Source organism: Aulonocara stuartgranti (assembly GCF_965226115.1).
Source record: "Aulonocara stuartgranti genome assembly, chromosome: 22".
Taxonomy (NCBI): domain Eukaryota; kingdom Metazoa; phylum Chordata; class Actinopteri; order Cichliformes; family Cichlidae; genus Aulonocara; species Aulonocara stuartgranti.
This window is the reverse complement of record NC_138957.1, coordinates 14,047,138-14,070,071: the sequence shown is the minus strand read 5'-3', so window position 1 is coordinate 14,070,071 and position 22,934 is coordinate 14,047,138. Positions and strand designations below refer to the sequence as shown.

General features: G+C 40.7%; 1 protein-coding gene and 1 long non-coding RNA gene across 2 annotated transcripts; one reads left to right on the top strand and one right to left on the bottom strand.

Annotated features, from left to right (window-relative positions):
• Positions 1–9,094: 9,094 nt before the first annotated feature.
• On the bottom strand, positions 9,095–12,800 carry LOC309698309. Its single transcript, XR_014274060.1, has 3 exons — positions 12,692–12,800; positions 11,634–11,837; positions 9,095–9,307 (listed from the first exon to the last, which is right to left on the bottom strand). It is a non-coding gene; the product is annotated as an uncharacterized lncRNA (long non-coding RNA).
• A 2,101-nt stretch (positions 12,801–14,901) lies between these two features.
• On the top strand, positions 14,902–22,587 carry LOC309698148 (uncharacterized protein; the record flags this gene model as incomplete). The annotated part of the gene is made up of 3 exons (XM_082520460.1): positions 14,902–15,451; positions 16,893–18,806; positions 22,580–22,587. Exons 2-3 carry the CDS (start codon positions 17,462–17,464, stop codon positions 22,585–22,587), a joined length of 1,353 nt encoding a protein of 450 aa, XP_082376586.1. The 5' UTR covers positions 14,902–15,451; positions 16,893–17,461.
• Between the last annotated feature and the right edge of the window lie 347 nt (positions 22,588–22,934).

Below are 22,934 nucleotides of genomic sequence, written 5' to 3'. Positions count from 1 at the left end.
TGTCGCATTGGGTTGAAGACGAGTGTACAATCGTGTTGGTGTTTATTGGTGTTTTCATTATGTATCGCTAAAGAAGTGGAGAGATTTGCAGATCATACTGGGGGAGATGGTGCAACAGCTTGAAAACATGAGACTTTGTGGGGGGAAAAAATCAGCAATATCTTTGCTTCTGTTTTTGACTTGTTCTCCTCCTGCTGTGTGCTGGTGTGCTGGGACCTTTAGCCCTGTGCTTGAGGTATTTTCATTTCAATGGAAAGAGACAGAATATCAACCCAAAATCCAGAAAAACTAATTACATAAAAGGTATAAATTAATATCCATTTCTCATACCCATGAGTGAAATAAGTAACCCAACCAGGCTCCCACAGATTGTCTGTGTGCACATTTGCACACAGATTACAATCAATCATTTACAGATACTACTTATTCATTATACACGTATCTAAAGCTCACCTGTCCACAGGGTACCATCCCCACAGTCAAGCATGGAGGTGGAAACATAGGGGCAAATGTTCGAAAACCTCCTCCTCTCAGTCAGAACAGAGAAAATGGATTCTGGATGGGTCTTCTAGCATGACAATAACGTAAAACATACCATAAGGTAACAAAGGAGTAGCTAAAGAAGAAGCACATTAAGGTCATGGAGTCAGTCTCCAGACCTTAGTGCTATGCAAAATCTGTGGAGGATGCTAAAACGTCAAGTTGCCAAGAAACCTAAAGGATTTAGAGAGTTTCTGTAAAGAGGAGTTGGCCAAAATCCCGCCTGAAATGTGTGCAAACCTGGTGACCAACTACAAGGAATGTTTTACTCCTGTGCTTGCCAACAAGGATTTGTCCACCTAGTAATATGTAATATGATTGTTTTACAGATGTATGTGTTTTTTGGAATTTCTGGTTGCTTTTCTGTCACCTTCTGTTGAAATGAAACTAGCATTAAAAATTAGAGACTGTTCATTTCTTTTGTAAGTTGGCAAACTGACAAACTCAGCAGGGGAGGAAATTATTATTTCAATTCAACTTCACCTTCACCGTCAACAGTCACCTCAAGGTGATTTCCCCCTCTGTATCACGTGTTACATCATGATATCACAGTTCAGCTGCTGATTCTTGTGCTTGATTCATGACTTCAAAGATGTCAACAGTTTCAGTGAAATCGTTTATTAATAGACTGACTTTGACCCCTACCTTTGTTGTTCTCAACATGCCTGTAAAAACAAGGAAGACACTGCTGCATTGCAACTTTCTTCAAAGGCATGAACCATATTTTTATGTTCCCCATTGATGTAAAAATGCAATCTTTTATCCACACATGAATTCACAGTTCAATTTATTTTCCCAAGCCTAAAATCTTTAAAATCAAATGAACTTAAAATTTTAGCAACTGTCCACATTAACTTCAGCAGAGCTTTATAAGAGACCACAATTCATCACTCGTGCTTTTCTAGCATTCAGTCACAGTGATTGATTTGTCTGTCAGCAGCAGAGACATTCCGAGGTGAAACGCTCTTTTTCCAGTGTAGTCCCACCATGCCCTTGGATTGTGACCTTTTGTCCAATCCATCAATTACCTCGCTGTTTTTAAACTCATTTAGACTGACTGCAGCCGAAAAAATTGAAATAACAGCGCACATACAAACACGTTGCCTGCGGTTACTGCGTACACACTCACGGCATACGCATTCTTACATAAAATGATTGATGATCAGGATGGAGTAGGTTACCTCTTCCATGAGCTGCCGTTGGCCCATGTGTCCAGAGGACTTGTAGACACGTGCGAAAACCAGGAGGAAACCTCGAGAACCAAAATAGAAAAGAAATCGACCCAAAGCAGAAGTGCTAAAGATGAAGTGCAGTTCCTCAAATGACCACTTGAGACTGGTTTTTAGTTTTTAAAAGAAAGTAAATCCTTACAGAGTCTTATGTTAAAGTCCAATTCTGCTCAAGTTTGGAGCGAAAACAAATATCCTTTCAGTCTGGTACTAAAAATCCCCATACACCTCAATATAGCCAATTCTCCCTTTTCAAAACAGCTGAATGGGGGTGGGGGTGGGGGCGCTCTTATATTAAGAGATAAAGTCATGCATTAATAGATGCTTGGATCCTTTGACAGTCAGGTGTGCCAACACAGGCTTCTGTAGCTGGAGGCTGTCTGCTAGGCTTTAATTAGAGCCACTGAAATAGACCTCTTGACCCCATTTGTGGGGTTTGTGCCTTTTTAAAGCAATTATCATATGCCAATATGCCATGCTGTGTGGTTAATTGTACTACCAGACCCTCCAAGAAGTTTGTTTTCCAGTTTTGCGAATGAAAGCACATTTTTGTATGCACTGCTTAGCAAGTATCTGTGTCTATGCAGTGCATCCACACAACCTATGGATACACGTTGTAAACCAAGGTTGATAATGTTAAGCAATAATATAAAACTAGAAATATGATCACTTCTGTGTCATATAGAAAATACTATACTAAATGCATTAAAAAGAGACTTAGTGTGCAATGTTGTGGTGGCTATGTGCACTTTTTTATATAGAGTGCATGGTGAAAACATACATTAATGTTGAAAATGTATGGCAAGGGCAAAGATGATAAGAAGGATAGCTTCAGCTCCATTTGGGTAATACTGTGGTAAATAACCTTTTTTTTTATTGAAAAGTGATAGGGAACACGGGCCCATCACTGATGCATTTTTGGAAAGGGCTAAAACCAATGGGGAAGAAAAGAAGAGTAATAACAAATGTGAAGAATTAAAATAATAATATAAACCATGAATATTTAAAAATCTAAAATCAGTCCTCACAGTGGATGACTTTTTTGTTGGTCATAGTAATGAGACTATCTGCCACTTTGCACTATTGCACCCGTTGTGTTTCATATAACTTGTACATAATGAAGGGATTAGTGTGTATAGTGACTATTTGACTTAAATTATATGACAAAGCTATTAGTGTCAGATAATTGTAAACTGCATGGCTAAGTAATAGCTAAGTTAGCTAAGTAACGAACTATTACTGTAGAAAGTAATAGTCATTTATACAACTTTCATTTTTATGATTAAATGTTTTATAGAGGAATTTAGAATTTTTTGTGGGCCACAACCCACCTAACCTTTACATATCATTTACAACTAAAAAGCTTATGTACATGAAAATCAAAATATATCAACAAATTATTTTTTTTAATTTAACACTTTTTAAATGGAAATTGTTGACCTTCTGTAACAGTTCTGATGTTATTTAATACATTTGTGAGCCTTTAAAGTGCTGATAATTTTTTTTACTTCAATACAAGCTTTGTCTAACCTTTTCACCCTTATTGCTAGTGTTTAGCAGTATTGTGGTAAGAGTGAGGTATCTCCCTTAAAGACTCAAATGAGTCTTTCAATTAAGACTCTTTCAAGAGGTATCAAATTCCTCACGTGTCTGCAAATGAAATTCAAACAGTGAACAGGATATTTAGCCCTCTTTGCATTGGCTTCATGTCTTCAATTTCTACTTTAATTCTCTCTCTATCTCCGCTTGCCAATTACGGATGATTGTAATACAAGAACCACTTCTAACAAAAGGCTCTTTTTTCAGCCCTGCATGATAACACAGTAACATGGATGTCACTGCTTCATACTGCTTCTCCAACAGAGTACAGGTTATAGCTTCTGTAGTGTGGCAGGGTCATTGGGACACTAAGCATCGCTGGCTGGAAAGCATATACCACACCTGCCCTTATAGAAGTGCTTGCCTCTATAAAGAATGCAACATTGAGGTCCTTCATTAGGTCTATTACTAATATCTGTCTGGAAAGTTTAGCCTCTGAATCCATTTCCATGTTGATGCATTGCTCTGACCTTTGGTGATGAGAGGGATTTGTGTGCAGTAAGCAATTGCTTACATGCTGTAATACAAACATGACAATGAACAGCTAAATTAAGACCATTATTACACTTGCAAATACAGATAAACAGAAACCCATGGCAGGTTGCCATTACATACCCCGGGCACAAGCAAAGCTTTGGGATATCTTGGTGAAAAAGCCATTACCTCGGCCATGATGCTTGTCACCCCACATTTGATCAATGCTTGGATTTTAAAGCCTCTTTTAAAATCTCACATCTACTTAATATCACATTATTCACCAGATAGAGTTCAGGCCTTTAAGGTTTTCCATTCCTTTCCAAAGCTGCAGAAATTCTCTATGTCATGGAAATGTGCCGGCAAATGCCACCTGAATGATAATTTGTATATTAAGCTTTGCATCAAGGAATCCATGGCCTTTTCAAATGCGCTTTTCAAATGCAATATGAATGGAAGTAAAATGTGTTTTTGTCTTGGGGTTCTTAACCAGGAAAATTCCATTTAATCTCAGATGAAAAAAATCTGTTGCTAGATTATGCGTGTAATATTAAAGAGAAAAAAAATCCTCCAGGCACTGGCTGTGTGGGATATGCTACAACATGTAAATAATAACAGTGTACAGTGCAAACATAACGTTAAGGCCTTATCTGTTGCTTTTTTCACTCTTTCAGCACATGAAACTAAATGGCTTAACACTAGAGGGCTCACATGCATTATCATACAAAAGAGCTCTTCATTTGAGTACTGGGGGATGGGAAGTGGGTGGGGGGCACAGATGACTATGTATTATTGATTATGCTTTATTGTGCTGAAACATCCCTTTTATAGCCGTGGACAAAACTCAAGAGGGGATGGAATGTATCATCAGAATTCATACCCAGCACTCTGTCTTGTGTCATGACACCCGAGTGCAAATTGAGGACAGTGGGAACTCAGAATTTTTCAAAAGTTTCAAATTAATTCAGAAGGTGTCAAGAAACTAGGACTTATGTGTGCGTCAAAGAAAGAAGAGAGCAAAACTACCTGACTGTATCTCAATACGCGCATCCCTGTTTCCTGACGTCCACGTCATGTAAAGTTTGCGTTATCATGCACACGCTCTATCACACCACTGACTCCATCCTGCGTGGAGTCGGTGCATGCGTAAGCCGTTGCAAACTGAGCAGCTGGTCTCCCCTGTGGGAGTCATTAGCAGTGAAGCTCATCCTTTTGTCACACACTCCAGTGTCTGTCCCTCACCTCTCAGCCCAACCTCAGGGCCCATCATGTTCCCCCCTGCACACCTGGCTTTATTTCTTTCTTCTCCTCTCTGACTTCAAGGCTCTGCAGGCTGGCTGCTCCCATAGAAACTGAACTAGATAACTATAAAAGAGAAAGGGCGAATGAGCAAGATATAAACAGAATGGAAAGAAGGAAGAAGTAGACAAATAGGGAAGAGGCAGTGGGGGAATGAGGTCTATCAGCCCTCCGCAACCTATTATCCTGGAGTCCTGGAGGATGCATTTCCCTATACATACTCCCCTAGACATCACTTTCTTCCTCTGTACCATGTTATTTCTGTAAGCCCCTTGCCTCCCTCATCCGTCCATCCGGCTGTCCCAAGTTTGCCCGCTGCCTCTCTCTGTGGTCACGCCACAGAGAGAGTCAGTTATATTAAAGCCTCCTCTTCTCTTCTAATCTCACCACGGCAGAGAGGCTGGAGCTGGCTTTGCTTCAGATACACAGACCCCCACTTGCCCACCTCTGCCCAGAAAAATCTCTGCTCATAGTTACCACTGACAAATATGCCAACACATTTTCCACACCAGCCCAACAAGCCCCAGTGCTCGCCTCTGTTAAAGGCTCAGCTCCAACCCTATTCAGTTGTACATATGTACTTATTAAGATGTAAATTCAAATTGTTTGTCTATCCTCTCTTTAGTATTTATGAAATGGACATTTGAAAGTGGAATGAGGTACTTGAAGATAATATAGGGAGTAAGCAGGTGGGTGGATTTAGGGATGAGTGCTGTTCCTTGGAATTCAATATTTTCCACTGGAGATGTCCCATGCCTCATCTATATCAGACAGAAGATAAGGTACAATTGATCCCAGGGGGAGGTAGTTTAAGAGAAAATGCTTAAACACTTTTCCTCCTGTTACCATAAAGCCCAGATTGAGGGAAATTAATGTGATTTTCAGGCTGGTCCACTTGTCATATACTGTATTTGCTGCACTCTCCTGGGATGGTTTAGGATTCCTCTCAGCAGCTTGAGGCCATACCTCACTGGATCCAAATGGAGTTACTGAAAATTGGGAATGAACTCCATTTATGGATTTTCACTCCAAATAAAGTGGCTAATTCGGTCAAAAGAGCCATGACCCCAGCAGAATTAACCTAGCAATTTGTCACTTCCAAGGACATCTCCAGGGAGTTTGCTGAAACCGGCCAACTTGATATAATCCTTCATTCCCCGATCAGTAATGGAGCAGAGGAGAGGTGATAGACGTGATTTACAGTAACCTATACTTTCTCTCCATCTTTTCATCCCTTTTTCTTTTCCCCTCCTCTGATGTTTGGTTTTCTTCCCAAAATGAATCTCTTCAATTTTGCTTTATGACGCTGATGCCTACGCTCACTGTCGCAGTATTTACATAAGCGTTACGGTGCGCATACTTTTAGAACCCTATTCATCATCACTGCCACAACTGCTCGTGGAAGCAAAGTGAAGTGGGCCCTCCCAACTGGATGAATAAAAATCCCATTGATTTCCTTTGGAGGAAGCATACCAGGCCTGATGCCGAGGCACAGTGCACACCTGTAGATCAGGTGTTAATGAATATCAATGTTAAAAAAAAGAGAACTGAACGGGGGGGACATATTTTTCCTTTCAGATACATAGATAGATAAATCCTCAATAATCTTTGTGTTCATCCACTGTCTAAAAAAGATCTTTAGATCTTGTCCCCCTCCCAGGCTTTGCGTAAGAATTTTCTTTGAGCACCTCATCCTCTTCACTAGGGTTCTGATATAAACGGTAGTAACCAGACCAAAAAGCAGCGCACATTTCAGTGCTTCTTTTTCTCTGAAATGTCATAAACTTTGGATTCTAGCCAATCATTTTACCTTTGCAAGGATAGTAGGCGGGCCCAGGGACGTACGTTCTTTTAGAGAAGAGCTACAGATTAAAAATGCCCAAGGCGAAGCGGTCAAAAGTCTGGCTGTACTTCACAGCAAAAGATGCAAACTCAGTAGCCTGCAACAAGTGCTTTAAGGTGATACTGTGCAAAGGAGGTAACACCTTGAATCTGATGAAACACCTGGCAACGCATAGTGTTTTTTTGAAAGCCGAGAAATGCACCGTATTTGATAGCTTGCTGCAAGACCTCACACCGAGCACATCTACTGCAGGTGTGGTGCCTGTTATCAGACCCGGAGTTAGCAACATCCCCCAAGAACCCGAAGAGGAGAGTCCTGGCCCCTAGCCCTGCCAGTGTAGCAGAAATGATGACGGATGATGATGGCAGCAGCAGCCGTTCTTCTCTGCGTGAGTTGCTTCATGTTGTTCGTGTGTAATTTACGTTGAGTAGGCTAACCACTTTATTACATTAATGCATGTAAGGTGAACTACCAAACACCGTCGTAGTTTCATGCGGCTGTCTTCTTGTTTGATGGCAGATACTAACTTCATGTTGTATCAACAGAATAGGCTAACTTGGTTATCATTTTGCAGAAAAAAACATAAGAGGTTTTTGGACAAAGTTTGTGTTCTCCATTCTTTAAGCACCGGTTCGAGCACCGTTTAGCACTGGCTTTTACCATAGAATACCAGAATTGGCAGGTCCACCACCACTGGTGCCCTGTGCTTTTCACAGATAATAGCAGGTTCACCCTGAGCACAAGTAATAGATGTAAAATGGTCTGGAGAAGCCGTGGCGAACGTAATGCTGCCTGTAACATTGTCCAGTATGACCAGTTTGGTAGTTGGTCAGTGTATATTTGCAAAGAAGGATATATATATATTTATATATCACTTATATAATGAATATACGAGTGTATATTACACTTGTATATTCATTTGACCTCAGTTATCCATTAGTGTTTTCGGCACCTGCTTTTGATACGTGTGTTAAAGGTTTACTTGTGCAGAAAAAAAAAACCTTTTCAAAGAATTCATAACATTAGGTTCCCGTCACTCGCTCCCTCTTAAATGCAGAACTGAATTAAAAATCCTTCTTCTTACATACAAAAGTCTGAATGATCAGGCCATATCAAAAGCAGAGCACTATATTATACTAACAAAGTGCCTCACTCCAAGTGCCAGACCACTTGTGGTTCCCAAAAGTACAATGAGAGCCAGCTATCGGGGCCCTCTGCTGCAGAACCAGCTCCCACAGGGTTCACGAGAAAGATGCCCTGTCTACTTTTAAGATCAATCTTTAAACTTTCATTTTTGATATAGTTTACAGTTTCTGCTGGAACAGATGACTCTGAACCATCCCTTAGTTCACTGCCCTCTCTTCACACCTTATGTGAGGTAATATACTGTAACACTATTTTAATGCCATTGCCTTGTGTTACTGCATCCAGTAGTTTGTGTTTTATCTTTTGTAGTTTGTGCCTGTTTACTCTCTTCTCTCCCAGGAGATTCTTCTGGAATCTCCTGGCCTTCTTCCAGAGCATGATTCTGCTGGAGTTGTCTTCTTATTGAAAGAGAGTTACAAGTTGTTGCTCACAGGGGATCACTGATCATTGGGGTCCTCTCTCTAATATGGAAGAATCTCCCTTGACACATGTTGTTTTGAACTAAATTGTATTTAGTAAAATGTAATTCTTTTGTCACTATGTTGTACAGACAAGTTTGATTTTCTAGGTCTGCTGTGCCTCAAATAGATGACCATGAAAAGAAATCCATGACAAGCTTACCACAGCTCAGCGCTAAAGCAGTCAAAACACTGCATCCCTAGTGCGCCAAACAGTCTAAAGCCTGAGATTTAGACACACGGGGCTTACTTTTATATATGGTTACCTCATTAGCTGAAACTTTTGTTTTGTTTAAGAACAAATAACACTATAACGTGAAAGAAAAACCAAGAAAACCTTAATTCGTACCCTTAAAAGGAGCTTAGTTTTCACAATACTAATAATGTCTAGGTTTTTTCTTGCCAATGATTGTTTTGCTCAGACACAGAGGAGCTATTACGTTATCACAGCCATTCTTGTTTGGTCTTATCCTCCTCTAGTGGAGCGATTATCAGGGTGACATCGTGAAGCCCGTCGTCTCGAAACACTCCAGGTCAAAGCAGACTGTCCTCCCCTTGCTCTTCAACCATTGTTAATTCTTCCCTATTTTACACCATTGATCTCCTGCCTCCCGGCCCAAACAGCCAGGTCTTTGTGGAGCTGTTAAGCTGCTCCGCAACTGGACTTTCTGCCTTCGTGTTGCAAGCACAGTATCGATCCAAAGTTCCTGAACTGCCAGCTGGGTAGAAAAATAAATAAATAAAAAAGAAGAAAAGGTGAGGTACTTAGTTCGATGAATGGAACAACCTTAAAGAACACTAGAGCCATTTATTTTTATTGTGTAGTTCTTGGGGACACTGATTGTTTTTCCAATGTGTTCTCAGGTTTGTTCACATGTGAAATATATTTGCATGACAGGATGTGTTCAGTGTTCAGCGTGGGACCTGATAAAATAAATAATTTCTGCTCCTGGTATTGTCTTTAAAAAGTGCTTAAATGAAGGTCTTTTTCTTTGAAGTCTAGTCCTATAGTGATGCATAATTCAGGTTCAGGCAAAAACCATGAAAATGAAAATGAATAATTTCATTGACTGACTTTGTTTCTTAAAGCCAATATGCAAAGTAAAGAAATGCTAATCTGCTGTGGCTCAAAGAAAATGCTGATGTTCAACAGAAAACTAAGTAAGTGCTTGTACAGTCAGTGCTATTAGCATCATACTACTATATGTTTCTTCCTGACAGTCAACTGTTAAAAGCCATATGGCATCTACAATAAGACTGCCATCAGAGCAAAGCTGCTGACCTCCTGGGGCTAAAAATTAAGAGTCAAAAGCTGCAGTTTCTTTTTGTACTGACTCCTTTAAAAAGCAGTGTGATACCCAATACTATCTTGGCTTCTATCTGCTATCCGGTCTTTAAGTTATGACGTGATGAATCCTGCTTCCGGGCCCAAACTACCCTGCATTTTATAAGGCTTTTGTGTTTTAACATGTTTTAATGCTTTGTATCTTGTTCTATTTAATCTAAAAAAAAAAAACCCTAAAAACTGTCAGTGTTCACTGTTGGCCTCTCTCGGTTTTTATTACCACGACTCATTTTAAAGCTCAGTTTTTAAACCCTTACGATGTAACTACAGCCCAGCCCATGCAGCAGCAGTATATTAATGACTAACCTCGTATTGTGGATGGATTATCTTGGTGGTTCTCTGGACAGACGTTTGGTCCGTTTACAGCACCATGCCATGCGATTGCATTTGTCATCGAGAACCCTGACGTTAACTTTTATCGAGTGGACAATTAGTGTTCATCCTCCAGTTTCACTGTTTATATTTTGCTAACATAACTGTGTCGCTAGCGATCACGTAGCACATCATTATATACCAGCTAGCCCAACTTCAGTAACCCTACAAACGTCGCTGTTTACTTTCCTATCGTCATTTATGTTGGAAGTGATAGCAGAGCTGTATGTTTTAATTTGTTTAATAAATCTCTCAGTCAGAACATGGTATATTATATTTAGATGGAAGCTAGCGAGCTAACTCCCTGCTAATTTATAACTTAGTTAAATGTCATAAATTCTGTTTTCATGGATGCCTGGATGTTACACTTAATTGTTACACCTGGTAGAGAAGCCACACAGATCATTTTATTACAGATGAAAGGATTTAGACAGTTTTTAACTCTGAGTGATGCTGCAGTGATCATTTGAGTTATGGACCTGCAGCAGATTTTGGGCCCAGACACGGCTAATGACATCAGACTTAAAGACCAGATAGCAGACAGCTGATAACTTTGACTCTTCATCCCCTTATCTCACTTGGTCATTCTCTAAAAATCCAGTGCAACTAGGTTTTTTTGTTTTTGCCAACCTAAACCTTAGCAATGTTTGCATGCATATCACTAGTGCAGGGTGTAGTCAGTGGGCTTAAAAGGTGCTGATCAGCCAAAGTAGGCTGTGTAGCACTGCCTTTGCTAAGTTACTATTTAAAGAGCCTCCTTGGGATTTTTATGTATTAAAATATATCCAGTTTACACTGTGTGTGTGTGTGTGTGTGTGTGGGGGGGGGGGGGGGGGGGGGGGGGTGTTTAGGTGTAATAAATGTGCTAAATCTATTCAAATTTATTCTGCTTTTTTTTTCTTTGCAGTTCAAGCACTGGCCATAAATCAATGCCACAGCTGTACTTTCGCAAAAAAAAAAAAAGTTATCAGCTAGGAATTTTTAAAAAGAAGAACAGAAGCTGAGCGAAGTTATAAGAAACTTATAAAAACCGTATAAGAAAAACAGCTGACAAACCTAGTGAGAAATTATAAAATGGCTTGTTACAGTAAACTACCAGAGGATAACAAAAATAACAAGAAAAATACAAAAAATATTAACTGGCATTCTTAACAGCATAACCAAATAACTATTATATCCAAAAAGTTATGTGACTATGAGAATGAATTGGCTCGGTAAATAAGTCATTTGGGGTTTTTTTCGTTTGTTTTGTTCTTACTCTGGTCATCTGGATATGACTATTTTCTATTGTTATTGTTGTGTGCACACAATAATATTCCTTTCCCCACCTCACAATGTTTGTTCCCCATCTCTTTCACACAAGTTTAAGTAGTACATCAATGGAGTGGCAGTGGTGCAGACATCAACTCTGCACAGCAGCTTCTTTCAGCTTCAAAGCCAAGCAAGACAGCCAAGCACTTCCAGGTCAGTTACAAGAGGTCCCCTCTCCAGTGTGTCCTGTGGTGTCCTCGCACACAGAAGTATCTTCAGCACTGACAAAGGAGAGACAGCACGGGTCATTCTCATTACCTCATTTGACCTTTCTGTGTAGAGCTGCAGCAATGCCAAAGGCTGCATTATAGCTGGAGCCAGAAGCATAAAATCAGCACCAGTGAATATATTTACCAGAAGTATTGTTTCTAGCTAGCTTACTAGGTAACAGCTAACGCCCATGTTCTATTAACCTGCTCACAGTAGCATCATTACAAGCTCAGTTTAACAGGTTCAGTTAATTGCGTTCCATACCAGTTTCTTTTCTTCACATGGCCCTGCCTGGCAAGTATATCACACTTTTTCTGGCCCCATGGATATGTTTAGTAGCCTGAAAAATTAGGAAATTGGGCAGCACAGTGGAGCAGCGGTTAGCACGTTCCCTCATGCCAACAAGGTCCTGGGTTCTTTTTGTGTGGAATTTGCTCTCCCCATGTCTAAGTGGGTTCTCTCTGTATTCTAGCTTCCTCCCACAGTCCAAAGACATACATGTTAGATTAAGTGGTCAGCCTAAATTGCCTGTAGGGGTAAATAAGAGCATGACTTGTTGTCTTTCTCTATGTCAGTTAGCACTTTGACAAATTAGCAAGCTAATTAGTAACTAAAGATTTTTAATTAATGCACTCTTCCCTTTTAGACACACCCCTGCATGCTGCACATATTGGGGAATGGCTGCTGCCATCCTGCAGCAAAATGTGCAGAATATCTGCCAAATTTAAACAGTTTGTCTACATGCTTTTTGTCACGGTCTATGTGGCAGACCGTGGGGATGAGGGGAATGAGGAGCCAAGATGCAGGACTTTGTGATGAAGGCAGTGCGTTTATTTACAGTGTTGTAAATAGTTCAAAGACTAACCCCGTGTTTTCCCCTTGACTTCCGTGTCGTGTCTTCACCCACAAGTTTGTGCTCTGTGCTCTTCCGCTCCTGTGTCCCCGCACCCCGTGCAGCTGCTTTTGTCTTCCCTGTCTTCCTTGGTACTAACACCACTAACGTGGAGTCTCACACAACAATCCCACACCGAGGAGCGCTCAGCCACAGTCTTAAGAAGCTCCCCAACGACGCTTCATTAGCTGCAGGTGTGTGAGTCATCTTCTGCTTCAGGTGTGGCCATCCTCTAGACAGGACACGCCCACCAGGTCTACCTGAAACCAGTACTCAGCCACACTCACAGACACACCCACTTGCCTATACAAACAAGGATGAGGAATAACAAGAACAGCAGCAGTGCAGACAAAACACACATCACAAAATAACAGCAATAATTATAAGAGTAGTCCACACTGCTGACAGACCCTGAATCCCTGGAGCTGGGTCTGTGACAGCTTTAGCGGGCTCTTAGTTCAATGACCTTGTTGCTGTGTAAAATAAAGTGAAGAGGATCTGGTTAAAATTGTGCTTTTTTTTTCTTTTTTTAAGTTTAAGCTTATTAAAGATGTGGCTTGATAAAGGACTTTTTACCTGAAAAGGTTTTGATTGTGATTAGGATAGCAGATGCTGCTGTTGTCAACTCAACCCAGCTGGAATAAACCTTTTCTTTCATTCTAAGTTCTTTCATTCCTGCTGGGTTCACTGTAACAATCATAGTGCTCCCTCATTGGTGCACAGTGTGTGTGTGTGTGTGTGTGTGTTCACTATTATCAAACCCTATTTTGTCATTTAAATCTGTAACACGATATATTTAGTCACTCCACATGACTAAGAACTGCCTCTTTGTTTCATTCTTGACGCCAACCCAACAAAATGGTGTGTGTATCAAAGCTTGCACTGACATTAGAATCAATATGCAGTACACGTCTGCTGTTAAAAGGGGTATAGTGGTCACTCTCTGGAGGGCAGACTTTGTGCTCTCCGAGTCAGAGACCAGATTAGAATTCCTCACAGATTAATCTTTGACTCATAACAGACTGTAATTAAGTCGAGACAACTTCTAAAGTCCAGAGTAAGGAAAGAAAAAAAAGTCAGTTTATATCACCCCCGCTTGTGCAGGATACAAGAGGTCAGGCCATAACACGCTGATTAAGGGATGAGTTATTCAAAAGATTTTTTTTCTGAAATGCTCCACAGGACTGATGGTATATGAAGATGAGAAAAATAATCTGCTCTGCATGCTAGCTGCTTTGTGATATATCAGCCTAATATCGTGGGACATTTAACAGGATCGCATTTATGGAAAGATTTTTTGCGCTTAATGTATGTGTTATCATTCAACCATAGGAGGAGTATTGTAAAACTTTTACTGTACTGTGGCATACAGGCAATAGATCCAACCCAACCATCTATCTCCCCATCCTTCCCTCTCTCGCAACTGTTCTCCTACTGCTATCATTACCTCTGCCATTTCCCCCTTTTTACCTATCTGTTAGAGCCCATTAAACAGTTTGTGGAAAGGAGGGGGGGGGGCATGGATTTGACACCGAAACAAGCCCTACCTCACTGTACCCAGAACACACACACACCCTCCATTCACATGTACGCATTATCCTAAGCCAAACCATTCGAGGTGTGTAGCGTAAGCCTCTGCACTGCGCCTCATGTTTCATGAAGAGATAAGGGCCACTAAAAATACCCATTGTGTACGGAGAGATAGCCAAGCTTTAGGAGAGGTATCTACAGCGAGCAGCCAGCAAAGCGGTGTCTCCTTTAATTCAATCCACAGACACAGACAGTGTTTTGCAAAGAAACAGAGCTAGAAAAAGAAATATTTGAAACAGGCTTTTTATGGGTGTCTTATTATTATTATTAACACAATATGTTGTCGGATGTATCTCCGTTATTTAAGCAGGTTCATTTAGACAGCTTGATAAAACAGGTGTATTGTTTCTGATTGGGGTTGATTCATGCATTATGTTAAACTTAAAATGAGATTATTACGGATTGACTTGAAACAACGATCACACTTTGATTAAGTCGTTATTATTACATCTTCCTTCACCTAAAGTCAGCTCTCAGGGAAGTCTATCCAGGTAGTGGTGTAAAATATCTTACAAAGCATGGCTCTGTGTAAGACCAGATCTTGATATTAGAGCAGAGAACTGTGTCAACAAGTTTCCCGCTGTTCTGACGCATGTTAGATCCTGTAGCTAAACAGAAGCTGATCCTCTGAGGGAGATCTGTTACCCTCTGCACACACAAGTCTGCACTGTAAAAACGATAACTAGCAATTGTTGATTTCACTAAAGTTTTTAAATTAAACTGACTTAGAAATAAAACTTTCTATTTACAACCTAAAAAAGCTTGTCTACCCAACAAATTTCTTTCATTGTTGTCCTAACTAAGATTTTCTAGACAGCATAACAAAGATTATCAACTTTTGAGCAGAGTTTCTGAGTCAAGTTGGGAACCAGTGGGAAACCCCGTAGATGACTGGCACATGTGGTCTGAACAAGTTTGAACTAAACCAAACGGACTTTCAACTGAGCCTGAGCAGACCTGAGCTGTGTGATAGTGGTTTACCATGTGTTCTAGACTAAAAACCTCCTAAGAAAATTTGAACCATCGTGGCTGGATTTGGATGCAAATTGCAATTTTTCGACCATTGAGGATTTTCACTTCTGCAGTTGGAGTGTATAATTCTTTTGGACAGGTGCTGGAGCTGCCGACCATTTACCCTAGCAGGTAAGCTAACTACATGTGTTATTAAGATTTTCTACAAGCGCCTAGGCTGCATCCTCCTGAGGACCCGGGAGAATGGAACTAGTAAAACACTGAAAAAGGCCAACAATAGCATTTTTAAGTTATCTAAGTGACTTAATTGACACCCCCCCTTGGCTAGCTATCGAGCTGGTGGGTAACAGACGTCTCCGAAAGCGTCGGCGCACTCTTGCAAGTATATGTTGTCTTAATAAACTGAACAGATATTAGCAATTTACATAGCTACATTAACGCCTGAAAATATCTTAAAAGTTTATTTTGTGACCCAGAAAGAGTAATATTAAAACTAATTCCACAGGTAGAATTTGCACATGCGCAATAAGGATCGGGGAGTCCGATCCGTAACTTTTTTTCTCTCGTTTTTTTTCTACATTATATTGAAATGTTTCAATATTGCAAACATTTTAAGAGATGCTTATTATAAGGAGGACGTATTTCTCGGACAAATTTAGAGGAGTCCACTATGAATTTGGGCAACCTTCGTCGCGCCGCTGTGTCGTAATCGGGCTACAAGCAGCCTCTGAAGGCTTTAGCTCAGAGTAGTGGCCAGCGCAAAAAGTAATGTTTAATGTTAAACACTCTGATATTTAGACAGACATCACTAAATGACGGTATCTCACACTGGCTTTTTACAGCACTTCTGCCATGGTAAAACTTATTAGCTTATTACCCGTTTTGTAACCAGTTTCAATGTTATCTTTGCATGAAAACGTTATGTTAACATTGACAACAAACTGGGCCAAGCACGCGTTGTCATGGAGACGCTTTCATGGGTCGGTGTAGGATATGTGCGCCAATTATATGACAGTGATATAAGTAACTTGCATATTGTCTAATATTGTTTTTTCACTTTTTCAATAGTCACCGTTTATCCGGTGCAGCACTGTTACTTTAAAGTAATGTTTAAAGCTGACTTGACAGTTTGTCAGCTGGTGTAAGATTGCCTAATGTACTGTAAGTTAATGTCACACGCAAATTAAAGTTGTACTTCATGCTCTGTATTATAAGATTGCTACATTTTCAGAGCTTTTTACATAATGGGGAAGGAGACAATATTTAAGGAATGATTGTGTGTTGCTGATGTATATTGTGTTACAGATAGTATTATTTTTTTCTATAGTTATTGCATTTTTTTTATCATAGTAACAAAAAAATGTTTGAATTCAAGCTTGCATTTATGTTACATGTCATGTATGTTATCAATCATATACTTGATATAGTAGACAAGTGGTCATATGTAAGTTAATATGATTCCTTACATATTTTTTTCATGATGTCTCTGGTTTTGGCTTGTTGATGTATTCAGCTCCTGCATCTATGGATTCCTTCTGTGTGTTAGATATGGATGTTTTATCCCATTGCAAAAGTGCTTTTGGCAAAATTGACTATGTCTCTTGTGTTTCAGGGGTGGATTTCATGCAGTGCCGATTTTGCAAATTCACAAGCTCCAGTCAAGAGACTCTTTTGAAACATTTCCGCCTTCATCACGGACAAGGTGCACATTGGCCATGCATTCACACAGACTGTGTATGTGTATTTAAAACACCTGGAGCATTACGATCACACCTCTCAAGGTCACACTCAATAGTAAAAATCCACAAAAATTCCACATTTCAGTGTGAATTGTGTGACTTTAAGGAGATTTGCAGTGAGAAAACCTTTTGGAACCATCTTGGACATCATTTAAAGAACCGAGAAACCGTACAATGTCCCTTTTTAAGGTGTAATTTTAAAACAAACATTTGCCCAACCTTCAGTTCTCACAGAAGTCGAAACCATAAAAATTGTACACTTGAGGATTTTCGAACAATTGCAAGAACTGTTTCTGAAGATGAGATAATTGAAAGTGAGCAATCTGATTGTGAAGCAGGAACATCAGCTTATAATTTTGTGAGACCAGATGAGCTTGACAAGATTGTATAGGATGTGGATAGTGAGACACTTGAACACAAACTGGCATCTCTCTTTCTGTGTATGCAAACAGTGTTGCATGTTTCTCGAGCTGCAACACAAAAGATTGTAGAGGATTTCCATAACCTGCTCTCTTTCTCTAACATTCATACTCTCACCAGTGTAAAAGAGATCCTTTCAAAGCATGAAATAGAAGTAAATGATTGTGTTTTGCAAGACATTTCTAATGCCCTAGTTCAAACTAATCCACTGCTTTTAACAACATCGGAGAAAGGTTCCCTATCTACAGATCACAGAAGGAATATATATTTCAAAGAGCAGTTTTCTGTTGTAGAACCCACAGAGTATCTGTACAACACAGCTCATAAAAACTCTTTTGTTTATATATCTGTCACTAAGATACTTGAGACTTTACTGGGACGGGCAGATTTTTTGGACCAAATTGTATTTAATCAAGAAGCTTTATCTGGACACTTTAAGTCATTTCAAGACGGCAAGTACTACAAGGGCAATAAGTTACTGGGACAACAAAACTTATGTATCAGTTTGGGGTTGTATATTGATGATTTTGAAGTTTGTAACCCACTGGGCACCTCTAGAAAACGTCACAAGATTACTGCAGTATATTGGGTAGTTCTTAATTTACCACCCAGATTTCGATCTAATCTTTGTTCAATTCAGCTTGCTCTCTTAGGTAAAAGTGTGGATGTCAAACAATATGGTTATGAAAAGTTTTTTGAGCCACTGATTAAAGATATAAGGTGTCTAGAAGAAGAGGGAAATTTTGTGGAAGTTGTAAGCCAGTTTATTAAGGGCACTGTATATTGTGTGAGCGCAGATAACCTTGGTGCACATGGTCTGGCAGGCTTTTATGAAAGTTTTACTGTTGACAAGTTCTGTCGCTTTTGTTTGATAAGTCGGGACAAAATTGCAACGACTGAAGTTAATGACTTCCAATTGAGGGGTGTTGATCAACACAATTCATTTCTGGAAGAGCTTAGGCAAACTGACAACCTCCAAAGTGTTAATGGGGTAAAAAGGGAATGTGTACTGAGCAAACATTTACTATTCTTTCACCCAATAACCGGATTTCCTCCAGATATTTTGCATGACCTTTTTGAAGGCGTCATTCCTTTGGAGTTGTCCTTATGTTTAAAAAAGCTGATCTCAAAAGGGTTCATTACATTTGATACATTAAACAACTTCATAAAGTCATTTCCCTACAAATATTCGGACAAAGTAAACAAGCCTCAAAAAATTCCAAAAACAAGCTTTGAGAAAGGAACAGTTTTTGGTAATGGACATGAAAATTGGACACTGCTGCACTTACTTCCTTTTATAATTGGATGTAAGATACCAGAACAGGAGCCAGCTTGGGAGATTTTAATGGACCTCAAGGAACAATATAGTACAATATATACATATATATACATACATACATACATAAGTCACTCATAAATAAATAGTTGGAAAAGAAACATGTGTAGTTGTAGCAGCAAACAGTGTGTTAAGTGGATGCGTTGTACAGGGAGATGGCCACAGGCAGGAATGATTTCCTGTGTCGTTCAGTGGTGCTTTTCGGTAATCTCAGTCTCTCACTGAACGAGCTCCTGTGACTGACCAACATGTCATGGAGTGGGTGGGAGGTGTTATCCAACATTGTCTTTATCTTGGACAGCATCCGCCTCTCCGACACCACCTTGAGGGAGTCCAGCTCCATCCCCACAACATTGCTGGCCTTACGGATTAGTTTATTAAGTCTGTTGGCATCTGCGACCCTCAGCCTGCTCCCCCAGCATGCAACAGCATAGAGGATCGCACTGGCCACAACAGACTCATAGAAAATCCTCAGCATTTTCTGGCAGATGTTGAAGGACCTCAGTCGCCTCAAAAAATAGAGACGACTCTGGCCCTTCCTGTAAAGTGCTGTGGTGTTTTTAGCCCAGTCCAGTTTATTGTCAATGTGTACTCCAAGGTATTTATAGTCCTCCACAATGTCAACACTGACCCCCTGAATTGAAACAGGGGTCAAGTGTTTCCTGGTCTTCCTGAAGTCCACGATCAGTTCCTTGGTCTTTGCCACGTTGAGCTGCAGATGATTCTGCTCACACCACGTGACAAAGGAGTCGACCACAGCCCGGTACTCTGTCTCATCATCCCTGCTGATGCATCCAACCACCGCAGAGTCATCAGAAAACTTCTGAAGATGGCATGTCTCTGTGCAGTGGCTGAAGTCTGTGGTGTAGAGGGTGAAGAGGAAGGGGGAGAGGACAGTCCCCTGTGGTGCCCCTGTGTTGCTGATCACCTTGTCAGACACACACTGTGGGAGACGTACATATTGTGGTCTTCCTGTCAGGTAATCAACAATCCAGGACACCAGAGAAGCATCCACCTGCATCGCTGCTAACTTATCACCCAGGAGGGTCGGCCTGATGGTGTTGAAAGCACTGGAAAAGTCAAAAAACATGACCCTCACAGTGCTCGCCGGCTGGTCCAGATGGGTGTAGACACGATTGAGCAGGTAGATGATGGCGTCCTCAGTTCCGAGACGAGGCTGATAAGCGAACTGAAGGGGATCCAGGTGTGGTCTTACTATGGGTCGCAGCTGGTCCAGGATGAGCCTTTCCAGGGTCTTCATGATGTGGGAGGTCAATGCCACGGGCCTGTAATCCTGGGGGCCACTGGGACGTGGCGTCTTTGGTACAGGGACGAGGCATGATGTCTTCCACATCACCGGGACCCTCTGCAGACTCAGACTCAGCATAAACAGTTTATGAAAGACTCCACACAGCTGGGGGGCACAGGTCTTGAGGACAAGGGGACTCACTCCGTCTGGTCCAGCAGACTTGCCTGAGTGAAGTCTCCTCATTTGCATCTCAACCTGGTATTGAGTGAAGGTGATGGGTGGGGGAGGGGTGTCAGGAATCTCACAGGAGGCAACAGCGCCATGTGAAGAGAGAGGCTGGCACAGTGGTGTGGCTCTGGATTCCAGGCTGACTACAGGTGAGGTTGTGGGGGTAGGAGCAGACACTGTGGTGTCGAATCTATTGAAAAACAGATTCAACTCATTGGCTCTATTCTCACCTCCCTCAGTTCCCCTGCTGTTGGTTGGCCTGAATCCAGTGATGGTCTTCATGCCCCTCCACACCTCTCATGCTGTTCTGCTGGAGTTTCCACTCCAGCTTCCTCCTGTAATTGTCCTTAGCCTCTCTGATCTTGTCCTTTAGTAACACCTGGATCTTCCTCACCTCCTCTTTGTTGCCCCCTCTGAAAGCCCTCTTCTTGTTGTTGAGGAGGGCTTTGATGTCCTTAGTCACCCACGGCTTGTTATTTGGGTAACAATTTGACAGAATTTGACAGAAGTAGCCCGTTGCGATATCTGCAGTCAGTCCTGCAGTGATTCCACATCAGCAGCATGTGGAATTTAATATTAAGTAATTTAATTCCAATCCTGCTTTATATGTTAGACTAAAATAAAAATAAATACACATATTTCTTCGAATAAACATTTACATTTTCAGTTATTAAAAGACTCGATTCTTTCTCCTACACCTGAACACATTAGGGAGAGAAATGTCTCCTTTTTCTAAGCCCTGCAAGACATACTGATTTGCTCTAGGTGAATCAAGAAACTTCCTAACAAGTTTTTCGCCCTCTTATGTGTGCAAATTCAATCCTACATTAAAAACTCCTGAGATGGGCTTGACCCTTTGAAATATCAGCGGCAATCAATTATTCAGTGTCAAACTTTGAGTGCTGATTTAGGAGAGGGATTTTGACTTGGCAAAACATTTCCTCCTCTCAGCAAAAAACTGTCAAAGTTCTAGTTTTCGTGATGTCAAGAACTAGTAAAGACAAAAGTTGACTAAGTTGGAGGTTGTAGCACCACTTTGGAATATTCGATAAACTTTTTGTATTCTTCCTTATCCCCTCCTACCTCCAGCTCCTCTTTTACTTCAGTTTTTATCTTCAACGTCCACATTTTCTTCATCTTCCTCCTTTACTCCTACTGCTTTTTCCCCTTCGACCTATTTTCTTCCATGTACAACCCCTCGTCTGCCCTTTCTGCTTCTCCTTTTGTTCTAAATATTTTTCAAATTTCCCCCCACTCCTTCTTCTCCACCTTCTCTTCAAATTCAGAGCTTTTTTTCTAATGTCCTCATATTCCACTTTACACCTCCTCTTTTTCCAACACGCTCACAACTTCTTCCATTTCCATTTCACCTTCCACATCCTTATTTTCACTTCAATTTCATCCACCATCCACTCCTCCATTTCCATTCCCACTTTTTGTGCTTTTTAATTTTTAATTTCCACCAGTTTTTTCTTCTTCTTCTTCCTCTGCTTCCATTACTTTTTTCTTTTGCAGAATTTTATCTTTCAGTTTTATTTTTCACATCTTCTTCTTTCAGGACAACTTTTAGTTCTCATTCATCCTCCACTTCTGCTGCTTTCTTATTTCCTCTCCCTTATGCACTTCTAATTCCAAGACTTCCTCTACTTTTTCCCAGCTTGACTACCACTTTCAACTGTCATTTTCACAGTTAAACTTTCCTTCTTCTTTTTTTATTAACTTTTTCTGCCTCTTCCTCTCCATCATCTTCCAGTTTCACACATTTTTCTTCTGTATTTACTTTCCTGTTTGCCCATTTCCTCTTTCATTTTCTTTCTTTGACCCTCAATTATTATAATTCTCATGTGTATAAAGGTATTTATTGTATTATGGTCTGTTATACTGAAATCCTGAAATTAAGGCTCTCCTTAAGGAGAAGAAGAGAGTGTTTAGATCTGGAGACAAACAGGAGCTGAGAGCTGTTCAGAAGAAGCTGAAATGGAAGATAAGGCATGAAAGGAAAACTACAGGAGGAAGATTCAGTTTCAGTTTTCAGTTTTATTTGTCACATGCAAGTTAGCACAGGGTCAACATTGCAATGAAATGTGTTTGACGAGCAGCAGTCACTCAGCATCATGATACAGTAGGAGAAAATATAATAAAATAAAATAAAATAATAAAGAAAATAGAAAAATAGTAAGGAGCAAAATATTAGAGAGACATGGTAAAAGAGAAAAGATGACTAAATATATATGTATCTATAAATATAAATATATGTACACTAGTGATTAAATAAGAGCTGTATAGTCGATGAAGAGCATCCTTGCATATGCATTCCCTTTCTCCAGGTGAGTGAGGGTGGTGTGCGTTGCCACGGCGATGGCATCCTCTGTGGCTCTGTTTGTCCGATAGGCAAACTGAAGAGGGTCCAGTGTGTCAGGGAGGGAGGAGCAGATATGACCTTTGACCAGCCGCTCCAGGCACTTCATGCTGACGGATGTCAGTGCAACAGGACGGTAGTCATTCAGACAGGAGACCACTGATTTTTTTGGGAACGGGAATGATGGTGGATGCTTTGAGGGACGTGGGGACCACTGACTGCCTCAGGGAGAGGTTGAAGATGTTGGTGAACACCTCTGCCAGCTCGTCTGCACACACTCTGAGTAGCCGGCCTGGGATGCCGTCTGGTCCTGGGGCTTTGTG